The 11,959-nt window shown below is 40.0% G+C and overlaps 1 protein-coding gene across 1 annotated transcript in view; it reads left to right on the top strand.

Moving 5' to 3' along the window:
• The first annotated feature begins 238 nt into the window (after positions 1-238).
• RARS1 (arginyl-tRNA synthetase 1) overlaps positions 239-11,959 on the top strand; it is a 29,045-nt gene continuing 17,324 nt past the window's right edge. The window contains exons 1-7 of the mRNA XM_070569058.1: positions 239-346; positions 2,071-2,205; positions 5,968-6,150; positions 7,080-7,188; positions 7,646-7,746; positions 8,598-8,719; positions 11,450-11,570. Of these exons, the coding sequence (XP_070425159.1) occupies positions 302-346; positions 2,071-2,205; positions 5,968-6,150; positions 7,080-7,188; positions 7,646-7,746; positions 8,598-8,719; positions 11,450-11,570 (816 nt within the window). The 5' untranslated portion in view covers positions 239-301. The remainder of the gene's footprint in view (positions 347-2,070; positions 2,206-5,967; positions 6,151-7,079; positions 7,189-7,645; positions 7,747-8,597; positions 8,720-11,449; positions 11,571-11,959) is intronic.

Genomic DNA, 11,959 nt, shown 5'->3' with positions numbered 1-11,959 from the left:
GAGACAGAGGCTCTCGGTAAGTGCCTCTGTCCAAGTCAGTCCGAGTACAGAGCAGCTCTGTTCCGTTTCCCTTCAATCTCTCTGCCCTGGCCCCAACATCCGCATCTACGGGCTGCAGCCCCCATCCCGGCCGACTTCCCCGCCGCTTCTCCCTGCAGTATCGCCTGGATCCCGCCAGGAGGCAGCAGCGCCGTGGCACTCAGTCGACCCCGAGAAGGCGGGGCGGGGGAGGGCTTCCACTTCCGGGCGGGGCTGGCTGTTTCCGCTTCCGGCGCCTCGCGTGTGAGGCGCTGACGGGAGGATGGACGGGTTGGTGGCTCAGTGCTCCGCGCGGCTGCTGCAGCAGGTCGGACCCCATGGGACCAGCGGGAAGGCCTGGAGGGGGAGGGAGAGGCCCTGGCTCCAGCTCGAGCAGCCTCGGGGCGGCAGCAGCGAGGCGGGGACCTCCCTGCTCCCCTCAGAGCGGGCAGTGGGGTCCCGAGACCCCGGCCTTCGCTGCCACGGAGGCGCACACTGTCTCAGGGACGCTGTGGCAGGGATGCGTGGGGAGGAAGCCAGCGTTCCGAGGCCCGGTGACAGTGACGTTCCGCAGAGTGGAGGGTCTCGCCGTCTCTCAGAGCCCCCGCTACCAGCATCTGCTGGGCTGGAGGCGAGCGTGTGCAGTGCAGTCTCCGCAGATTGCCAGTCCTTCCCCGCACACGCGGCGCCCTCCCGGGGGTGCGGGACACCAGCAAAGGGAAGTGGGCTGAGAGCAGGAGCCCTGGGGCCTGGTTTGCAAACCGGCCCCCCGATCTCTCCGTGAGACTGGGCGACAGGAGTCCTACAAGCCCACCCATGGAGTGGTTCATCATCAAAGAGGAGATTGCTCTCTGCCTCCAGTATTCGTGGGGAGAGAAGTGGCAGGTCATAAAAGTGGAAATGGGACAGTTCCATTACCTTTTATGTCCAGTGGGGAGGGTGGGAGGAAAGCAGTGTAAGTACCCTGGTATCCAGGAAACTGCTTCATGCTAAATCGGCAGTCACAGAATAAAAGTTGGTCGAGTAAGTTGGCAAGTTCTTTCCGGTTCTGAGCCGTATATTTGTCAGTGTGGGGATATTAGTTTCTCCTCGGTGGTTGTGATGAGAGTTACAGAGAGAATTTCTGAAAAGTGTTTAGCTCGGTGCGTAGAACATAATATATGCTCATTTGTGGCAACTTTTGTTTGGCTGTAGTTATCTCCTGGTTAACATTCTGAAATTTCTAGGGCGGAATCTTCCCCTTAGTAATGCCGTTAAGTTGGAAGCTTTATTTCCTTCCAAATTGGTATGTCTTCAGTTTTAGGTATTACAGTAAAAAGCTTGTTCTAGGACCTAAAACACTGGAAACAAAGAGGAAAAACATAGGAAAGTCCTTTTGTGCCAGAAAGGACAAAAGAGAGACACCTGAGCTTTTTAAAATATGACAAAAGTCATTTGCTTTTTGGAAGAACCCCAAGTCATAAGATTGGGGAATAAAATCAGGTTGGTCACCCTTAACTAGTACGCTCACTAAATCAGAGTGGTTTATCGAGGCCAAAGAAAGCAGGGATATGAGGCTTATCCCATTATATACTTTTTTTTTTTTTAAGATTTTATTTTTCCTTTTTCTCCCAAAGCCCCCTGGTACATAGTTGTGTATTTTTAGTTGTGGGTCCTTCTAGTTGTGGCATGTGGGATACTGCCTCAGCATGGCTTGATGAGCGGTGCCGTGTCCACACCCAGAATTCGCTCTGGCGAAACCCTGGGCCGCCGAAGCAGAGCGTGTGAACTTAACCACTGGGCCATGGGGCCGGCCCCATCTATTATAAGCTTTAAGCTCCTTTTTCTCTGCCCCAACACACACTTAATTTTTTCGTATCAAGGATGATATCCTAATGTCATCAAAAGCCTTGAAGAGGAAAAGCACGACTTATCAAAGGGAAAGTTCTTCGTTCCCATCGCGTCTGCCATGTCCTGGTGGAGAGGGGAAGTGAGGAAGTAAGTTTATGGTACCGTCTGTCATGTCATGCAAGTCATCGATCATACTGAACCAAAGTGCCTTTTCTTTCATAGGAAAAAGAGATTAAGTCTCTGACTGCGGAAATTGATCAGTTGAAAAACTGTGGTTGTTTGGAAGCTTCTCCAAATTTGGAGCAGTTGCGGGAAGAAAATTTAAAATTAAAGTATCGACTGAATATCCTTCGAAAGGTGAGTACTCTGGGTTCTGGTTTTATTCTGCAGTTTGAATTATTGCATCTTTTTAAAAGCCCTTGTCATGAAAGATTCTGAAAGTATACGCTGAGGAATTTGGAAGAAGAAGAAAGCAACCCTATCCTTTTCCTGGCCTTAGACAAGTTAGGACTAAGTGGTCGGTGCAAGTGATGAAGGAGCGGAGCTGGCCTGTCCTTGCAGGGCCGCTTGGAGGGTTTCGGCATGCTGAACGAATGGCCAGCTGAAAGAAGGCCTCAAGAGGGTTAAGACATTTCCTTTTAACAGTTTATGCCTGCGCCTTTTGGAAAAACAACATTTTTGAATGTTAAATAATTGTGTCTATCAAAAGGAAACATTTTAAAATACACCCATGGTCCCTCCCTGCCCTAAGTTGGTTATTTTGCAGTTTTATTTTTATATTTTACAATGTTATATTTGGTTGTTTGGTTTTATTCCACTTAATATTTGAGATCTTTTTTTTTTCCGGGAAGCTTGTGCTGTATTTGTTATTTAATGACTTCATAATCTGACAGTGTTTATCAGTTATGTCAAAAACTTGAGCTTGCTTCGGTTGGGGTTTTAATTTTTTATCCTGCCTTTCAGGTCTGCTGATGACTCGTCCTAGAGGATGACCTCACTTTCATAATTATTCTCCTATGTGTGTGTATTACTTTCATTCAGCCAGGCTGCACTGGCATTATATCTTTTTTCCAAAGCTGGTCCCATTTATTCATTTATACTTTGCCTGCTCCACTCCCATGAAGTCTTTTTATTACCTTCTTGTGTTCTGTTCTGCTTGAAATAGCTTTTGTCTTTAATTCTTCTAAAATCACAAAATTCCTTTTCAATGGAATCTTCTCAAAAATATTTCACCTTTCTCATTAACTCATTCATTCTGCGCTTATTTGTACTCCTTTCTCTATTATATTTATTTCAATTCAAAAGTGTTATTATATGCCTAATATGTGCTGAAGGCTGTGAGGAAAAGATAGAAAAGGAAGTACAGTGTATTTTTTTTAGGTGCATAAACTGTTTATTACAGTGTATTCTAATACGCATCTGTAATGACAGATTAGCTCTAATGTGTAAATAGGAGAATGCTGTCAGTGTAATGTGGACAGCACATTGGTTTTTTTCACAGATATTTTGCCTAGTGAGTAATAGCCCCTGGACACAAGGTACACAAACACAACAGAAAACAGCAAGCCACAGAAGAAAAAAGTACTGTGGGACACCCATCTGGCCTATCTTCCTCCCCGGCTCACTTTGGCCACATTCCCTAACTTATTAGATGGTTGTCTCAGAGGCATTTTACCCTTGTTTTCATTAATTCAGTCTCAGTTCTTCCTCGTACCCCCTCCCGTTGAGCTGTTCCTATCTTCTTGTAAGGTAAAGTCTTATTTATCTAGTACTCATTAGGAATTACAGATGCCTTTCTAACAGTAATGATTTTAAAATTGCTATTGTGATAGTGCTGTTGTTACAAAATTATGTAGATTTTGAGCAATCTGTTTCAGATGCTGATTTTCTCATAAGATCTGCTGTTTTTTAGGATGTAATTTTTTGCATAATGTGAGATGTTTCAGAATAGTTATATTGAGTTATAGCAGAGATTCTTGTGCCATATGTAATATTTCTTAACTGCATGGAGCTTTCCATTTTTGGGGAGAGAAGACTTGCATGTAGGAAACAGGTTGGGGAGAAGTCTTAAGTTAATTATAATCAAATACTAAATTGCATGGTGCAGAAATCAAGAACAATGGATTCATATATGTGTGTTTACATATATACACACGTACGTACTGGTACCCCATCCTTGTTAAACAAAGTTCAACCGAGTAAATTTAAAGATCTACTTGGCTTTATTCTGTGATTCATGAACTGGGCAGCATTCCATCTAGCAAATTGAAAGGAGCTCCAAGGAGCTATACAAAACAGAAGACTTTTATAGACAGAAGTGAGCAGAAAAAGGAAGTTTCTAACAAAGAGTGGATTGTTTCAGGTAAGGTCAGCTTTCTTTGGTGGAAGGGCTGGGGTCTGTCCTGCAGATTACCTCACTACTGCTGATCCAGTAATTCCAGATTGGCTAGGTAAAGGTGATATTCCTGGGAGAGGCTGAAACTGCAATTAAGTTAAATATTAAGTCTTGATTTGCTGTCGGGGACTTAGCACAGGTGACTCCATTTGGGGCCTGTTGTTTCTTTTAATACTTTAAACGTACAAAGATTGAGGTTTATTTAGAGTAGGTTTTGAGTCTTAGGATCATATCTAAATAACATTAGTATTTGCTATTGGAAGTCTTTAGATTGCACAAAAGCATATCTTCCCCTTTTTTGAGTGTGTCACTACAGGGGGGAATTGATTATTGATTAAAAAACTGATTTAAGTTTTTAGTTAGTGAGCTTAAGAAGGTAATTTCTTCCATATGGTCGAGGAGGGTGACAATCATACAACTTGGATTTGCCATTCCAATAGTACTGAGTTTGAATCCTGACTTTGCCACTTAACATTTGTTATCTTTGGCACATTACTTAATTTCTAGCCCACATGGAAATAGTGCTAATAGTAATAAACTCAATTTCTGTTGTGTAGATGAAGTGAGATAATGCATATAGATAAAGCAGTTGGCTCAGTTCTTTTTTTTTTTTTTTGGAGGAAGATTAGCCCTGAGCTAGCTACTGCCAATCCTCCTCTTTTTGCTGACGAAGACGGACCCTGAGCTAACATCCGTGCTCATCTTCCTCTATTTCATACGTGGGATGCCTACCACAGCATGGCTTTTGCCAAGTGGTGCCATGTCCGCACCCAGGATCTGAACTGGCGAACCCCAGGCCACTGAGAAGCGGAACGTGTGTGCTTAACCGCTGCGCCATCAGGCCAGCCCCTTGGCTCAGTTCTTGACACAGTACTACCCTAATAGCTTTCATTATTGTTGCCATTAAATGTTATTGATTTGATTAGGATAAAATTGTTGTTAGTGTGTAGGTAGCATTTCCATTTGTGTTCCGTTAAAAGTGTGTGTGTCCAGTCACCATTTCTTGACCTGCTACATGCCACGTACAGTGCTAAGTGCCAGAGGCAGAAGCAAGAATAAGACATTTTCCATGCATTCAAAATTCTGGTGGTGGAGGCAAATAATTTTGAGAAGGTATAAGTGCAATAATAGAGGTAATAAGTTGTACACCATCTTAAATGAATATATTCCACTTCAAAGGAAATGAGGAATATGAGGTAGGAATAGTGCAACATGGGATTATTTAATGGTAAGATAAAACAACTCATTTTTCTGATATGTTTACATTACCTATCTATATATTTTCTCCCTTTCATTTCATGCCTTGAAGAAGTCATCATTTTAATGGAAAGAATACGTTTTTTATTTGTTTTTGTCCATAAAATTTTCACTTCCAGCATTTGATATGAAGTTGTTTAGGACTGATTTTTATACTGTTTTCTCACTGCTTTATTTCAGCTGAGAAGAAGATTTGGTCAGCCCTTTCTACTCCCTACTCCTAGTGTCTGTTCTGATAAAATAACTATAGAAAGAAGGAACTCAGGGCATTTCCCATTTATGTCTTAGACGCTATGGGATAAACTTGTGCTATTACGTATCTCAACATATGCCAGATAGGAGAGCATTGCATTATGAGTGTATGTTACCTTTTAGCTCTTCTCAGGACATTTGAAGGTTTCTCAAAATAGTTGGGAAAATTGTGTATGATAATTCAGTATTGACATATTTCTGTTCTTTTCTTACAGAGTCTTCAAGCAGAAAGGAACAGACCAACTATGATTAACATCAATAGCCGCCTGCAAGAGGTCTTTGGTTGTGCCATTAAGGCTGCATATCCAGATTTAGAAAATCCTCCTCTGATAGTGACACCAAGTCAACAGCCCAAGTTTGGGGACTATCAGTGTAATAGTGCTATGGGTATCTCTCAGGTGATTATATTAAGAAGCTTTCTTTGTGGTTTGATTTTCTTGGGCATTATCATCATCATTACCGTTTACATAAATAATGGCAAGTTGTATGTTCAATGAAAAGAACATTTTCCACAATTCTAAAAAACTTGAGAAAGGAAAATGTATGTTTTAATTTTTAAAAAGCAGAAATTTGAATATTTAGTTAAATTTTACATGTACTCTTAATATTTAAGGGCAATAGTTTGTACTGTTTTGTTTTAGTCCTTCCCTCCTGTTGTGTCCAGGATTGCTGTGTGTCACTGGTGAGGGCTGGAAGATGAGGGATTAAAAGTTAGCCATTTACCATTCGGCATTCCCACCAGGTGTTTGATGCAGCTGCGGTGTCTTTGAGGCGGGCTTACATATTTCACTTTTAGTTAGAGGAATTCCCTGTTTTTAATGGCTACATTATCTAATGTGTTTGTGGTTAATTGCCCCTGGTTTGGGACTTTTTGCTTTCCTTTCTTTGTTGAATTGAAAGAATTAATCTAAAGAGTCCAGATTTTTTTCTATATAGTTTTTATGTGTCTACATTGGGGTTAAGTTTATTAGGGCAATATTTATTACTCAAGTCTGAATATTGCACACTTTTATGATTTAAAAATTAGAAATGTAAATATCCTGGAAACAGGCATCATAAATAAGACTTTGTTATGTCTTCATAAAAAAGTTATATATGTGTGTGGCAACTCATTTTGAAATGGAGATCACCTGGTTTTGGCACTTTTGTATTCCTCTTGGCACTTGATGATTGATGCTTTATCTGGCCATTTACAAGGTCATTGGACTTCTCTGCTCCTGCCCTTGTTGGGTCTCATGTCAAACAAATCTCGTGCTTTGTCACTTGTGCATTTGCAAGTAACCTGCTGAAATTCTTGTGTAATGAATCATTTTATATTGTGTTACAGATGCTCAAATCCAAGGAACAGAAAGTTAATCCAAGAGAAATTGCCGAAAACATTACCAAACACCTCCCAGGCAATGAATGTATTGAAAAAGTTGAAATTGCTGGTCCTGGTATGACAATGTTACCCTTCTTAAGTAGTTGTATTGATGCTGAGTGGTTTTTGAAATAAAAAAAAGAACGCCATTTTAAATATAAATGTAGGGTTAAAACTTGTGTACTGAAGAAGATGGTGAAAGCACCTTGGATTGAGAGTTAGGAAACTGAGGTTTTAGTCTAGACGTAGCTGCCTGATCTTGGATGAGTTACTTTACCTCCCTGTGATTCAGTTTTTGGTTAGCGAAAAGGAGATAGATAATGGCAGATAAGTCTGTGGTGAAAGGGCCGTCTGTTTTCAGTTAAGAGGTGAACAAATCATTTGCTGAGACTGAAGGGGCCCTGAATTAAATAGGAAGCTTTCAGGAGAGTGGTGAGCCAGCATAAGTGAAATTGAGAAAGTCTTTGGGAGTGATCAATCCTTTAAGATAGGAGGCTGTCTTAATTTTTTTTCTCTCCTCTGCTGTTTATTAGGTTTTATTAATGTCCACTTAAGAAAGGACTTTGTGTCCGAACAGTTGACCAGTCTCCTGGTGAATGGTGTTCAACTCCCTGCCCTTGGAGAGAATAAAAAGGTATGTGTACAGTTTTCAGCTGATATATTAATACCTTAGAACTGTATGGAATGGCTTTTGTTTTTATATTGAGATTTAATCATTGTAACTGGAAATGGCTTTTGCTTTTTATGTTGAGATTTAATCATTAATAATATTTGAGAGTTTGAACATAACTGTGAAGTAGCCTTTCTCCTAGGTCTTGCTTGTTATAATGTGATTTTTCTTTTCACTTTATTCCACAAGGATTTGAGGTAGCCAGCTGATATTTAGGAGGTTGTGCTCAAATCGAGGATAGATAATTTGTCTAAACGAATTAGATTCTTTTTCAGCTAATAATGGACGAGTAGATTCATCAGAAAAGCTAACACAGGGGCCGACCCCTTGGCCTAGTGATTAAGTTCATGCACTCCGCTTCAGTGGCCTAGGGTTTGCAGTTCAAATCCTGGGCATGGACCTGGCACCACTCGTCCAGCCATGCTGAGGTCACATCCCACATAGCACAACCAGAAGGACCTACAACTATAATATATAGCTATGTACTGGGGAGCTTTGGGGAGAAGAAGAAGAAGAAGAAAAAGAAAACGTAAACCTAACACAGTTGAATTATAACCCAAACTCCTGTTTGTCTGAGTTTATTTCTAAATATGTTATTAATGAATGTGCTAGCAGAATAAAATGTGTGTATCCCTTTTAAAAATCTTTTTTTAATTGAATATATTTGACATAACATTGTATAAATTTAAGGTGAACATGTTACTTCAATACATTTATATATTGTAATATGATTACCTTTGTAGCTATATTTATCACATTACATATCTATAGTACAATATTGTTGTCTATAAAAAATCTCTTATTGTCCATCCTAGGTGGTAGTTGACTTTTCCTCTCCCAACATAGCTAAAGAGATGCATGTAGGCCATCTCAGGTCAACTATCATAGGAGAGAGCATGTGCCGCCTCTTTGAATTTGCAGGATATGATGTGCTAAGGTAGGTACTCTTTTTCTTGCCTTTGGAGATTTCTGTAGAAAATGAAAAATGTCACTTGAGAAGAATCTTTGACTAAATCAATGATTCATAAGTGTGGTTCTGCTTTAATCACCCAGTAGGCTTTTTAAATAAATTATGTCTTGGGCCACTCCTCTGAACTAGTAACTTTTTAGACTCCCTAGGGGTGGAACCAAGCAAGAGGCTCCCCAGTTCATTTCACAAGTATTTCTTCAGTGCCTCCTGTGTGTCAGGGGTTTATATTCTAGTAGAGGATGAGGTAGGCAAGAGACAGATTATGCTGGACCTTGGAGGCCATGGTAGGAAATTGGGATTTTATTCGTAAGTGTAATGGGAAGCTATTGGAGAGTCTTTAATTAGTAGAGCAATGTATGATAAGATAGAAAACTATTGTAATAATCCAGTTAATAGATGATCTGGTAGTTTTTGGGGGGATTTTTGTTTTCTTGGTTTTTTTAAGAATTTTATTTTATTTTTTGCTGAGGAAGATTTGCCCTGAGCTAAAATGTGTTGCCAGTCTTTCTCTTTTCACTTGAGGAAGATTTGCCCTGAGCTAACAACATCTGTGCCAGTCTTCCTCTGTTTACTTTGTGCGTCACTGCCAAAGCATGGCTACTGACACTGGTGTAGGTCCACGCCCAGGAACTGAACCTGGGCTGCCAAAGCGGAGCATGCCGAACTTAACCACTAGGCCACGGGGCTGGCCCCAGTCTGGTAGTTTGAGATGAGTTAAAAGCAGTAAGGGATGAGAAGTGGTTGGATTGACTTTTTTTTTTTGATTGAGGTGGTAATAGTTTATAAGATTGTGAAATTTCAGTTGTGCATATTTGTCAGTCACCATATAAATGTGCCACTTTACCCCTTATGCTTATCCCCCGACCTCCTTCCCCTCTGATAACCACTGATCTGTTCTCTTTGTCCATGTGTTTGTTTATCTTCCACATATGAGTGAAATCATACAGTTTTTGTCTTTCTTTGTCTGGGTTATTTCTCCTCAAGGTCCATCCATGTTGCAAATGGGATGATTTTGTCTTCTTTTTTGATGGCTGAGTAGTGTTCCATTGTATAAATACACCACATCTTCTTTATCCGTTAATCAGTTGATGGGCACTTGGGTTGCTTGTCTATTGTCTATTGTGCATGATACTGCAGTGAACATAGGGGTGCATAAGTCTCTTTGAATTGTTGATTTCAAGTTCTTTGGATAAATACCCAGTAGTGGGATAGCTGAGTCGTATAGTGTTACTATTTTTAATTTTGGGGGAAATCTTCACTGTTTTCCATAGTAGCTGCACCAGTTTGCATTCCCACTAGCAGTGTATGAGGGTTCTCTTTTCTCCACATCCTCTCCAGCATTTGTTATTTTTTGTCTTGGTAATTGCAACCATTCTAACAGGTGTAAGGTGATATCTCATTGTACTTTTGATTTGCATTTCCCTAATGATTGGTGATGTTGAACATCTTTTCATGTGCCTATTGGCCATCAGTATATCCTCTTTGGAAAAATGTCTGTTCATGTCCTTTGCCCATTTTTTGATCAGGTTGGTTGCTGTTTTGTTGTTGAATTGTATGAGTTCTCTATATATTTTGGAGATTAACTCCTTGTTGGGTATATGATTTGCAAGTCTTCCAGTTGGTGGGTTGTCTTTTCGTTTTGTTCCTGGTTTCCTTTGCCTTGCAGAAGCTCTTTAGTCTGATAAAGTCCCATTGTTTTTTTCTTTTGTGTCCCTTGCCTGAGTAGACATGGTATTCGAAAAGACCCTTCTAATACCAGTGTCAAAGAGTGTGCTGCCTGTATTTTCTTCTGGGAGTTTTATGGTTTCACATCTTACGTTCAAGTCTTTAATCCATTTTGAGTTAATTTTTGTGTATGGTGGAAGATAATGGTCTACTTTCAGTTTTTTGCCTGTGGCTGTCCAGTTTTCCCAACACCATTTATTGAAGAGATTCTCTCCATTGTATGTTCTTAGCTCCTTTGTCAAAGATTAGCTGTGCGTAGATGGTGGTTTTACTTCTGGGCTTTCAATTCTGTTCCACTGATCCGTGTGTCTCTTTTTATACCAGTACCATGCTGTGTTGATCACTATGGCTTTGTAGTGTATTTTCAAGTCTGGAATTGTGATGCCTCCAGCTTTGTTCTTTTTTCTCAGGATTGCTTTAGCTGTTCAGGGTCTTTTATTGCCCCATGTGAGTTTTAGGATTCTTTGTTCTATTTCCATGAAGAATGTAATTGAGATTCTGATTGAGATTGCATTGAATGTGTAGATTGCTTTAGGTAGTATGGACGTTTTAACTGTGGGTTGACATATATTTTGAAGAATTTCATCCATTGACATTTGAAGTCCACTGGTCTAACTTGCACTAAGATAATTGGTTGAAAAGTTAAATTTTCATAAAATTGTGGTAATAACTGTCATTATCCCAGTTAACTACACAATAGACAGATCACACTCTGTTGATAGGAACTTCCTGCATTAGCAAATCCTGGAGGCCTGCTGGTCCTGGGTACACATTGCCAAAGGTAACAGACTTTGCCTTTGCCTCTCCAGGAGTTTGCAGACCAGTTGAGGAAACAACTGGGTGAATGATATTACTAAATGTGATATACTGACACTTAAGTGTTAGCGGTTCCTAGTGGAGTGTAATTCCTCTAATTTAATGTGAAAATGTTTATCATTTTTAAATGGTTTTGTGTTCTCTGATTGGTATTAGATTAAACCATTTGGGAGATTGGGGGACCCAGTTTGGCATGCTCATCGCTCACCTGCAAGATAAATTTCCAGATTACCTAACAGTTTCACCTCCTATTGGGGATCTTCAGGCCTTTTATAAGGTTTGATATCATTTCTTGTTATATTATTTGTTTGTTTACTATTCATAGTCATCATTCGTTTTCTTTAGGGAGTTCAGAATGCTATTTAAAGCTACTATGGGGTTAAATAAAAGTTGTTAAACTCCCCATCCCTTAACGCATCATCTTTGCTCGTTGATTGGTGTATGTTAAAAATTGAACTCTACCATATTACCTGTTGTTAAGAGAATTTAGGAGTTTGTTAATCAAAATACATTTTAGTATTTAAAATTTTTTGATGCTATTGTTTTCATCTCAATTTTATATATTTTGAAAATATTAAGTATATGTAGAAGAGTTTTTAAATAACAAATTTACCATAAACTATACTTTTAGATCAATCACTGGTCAGCTTGCTTTGAGTTCTTGAC

This window comes from Equus przewalskii, chromosome 13 (assembly GCF_037783145.1).
Source record: "Equus przewalskii isolate Varuska chromosome 13, EquPr2, whole genome shotgun sequence".
In the NCBI taxonomy this organism is placed as follows: Eukaryota; Metazoa; Chordata; class Mammalia; order Perissodactyla; family Equidae; genus Equus; species Equus przewalskii.
This window is presented reverse-complemented; position numbering and strand designations above follow the sequence as displayed.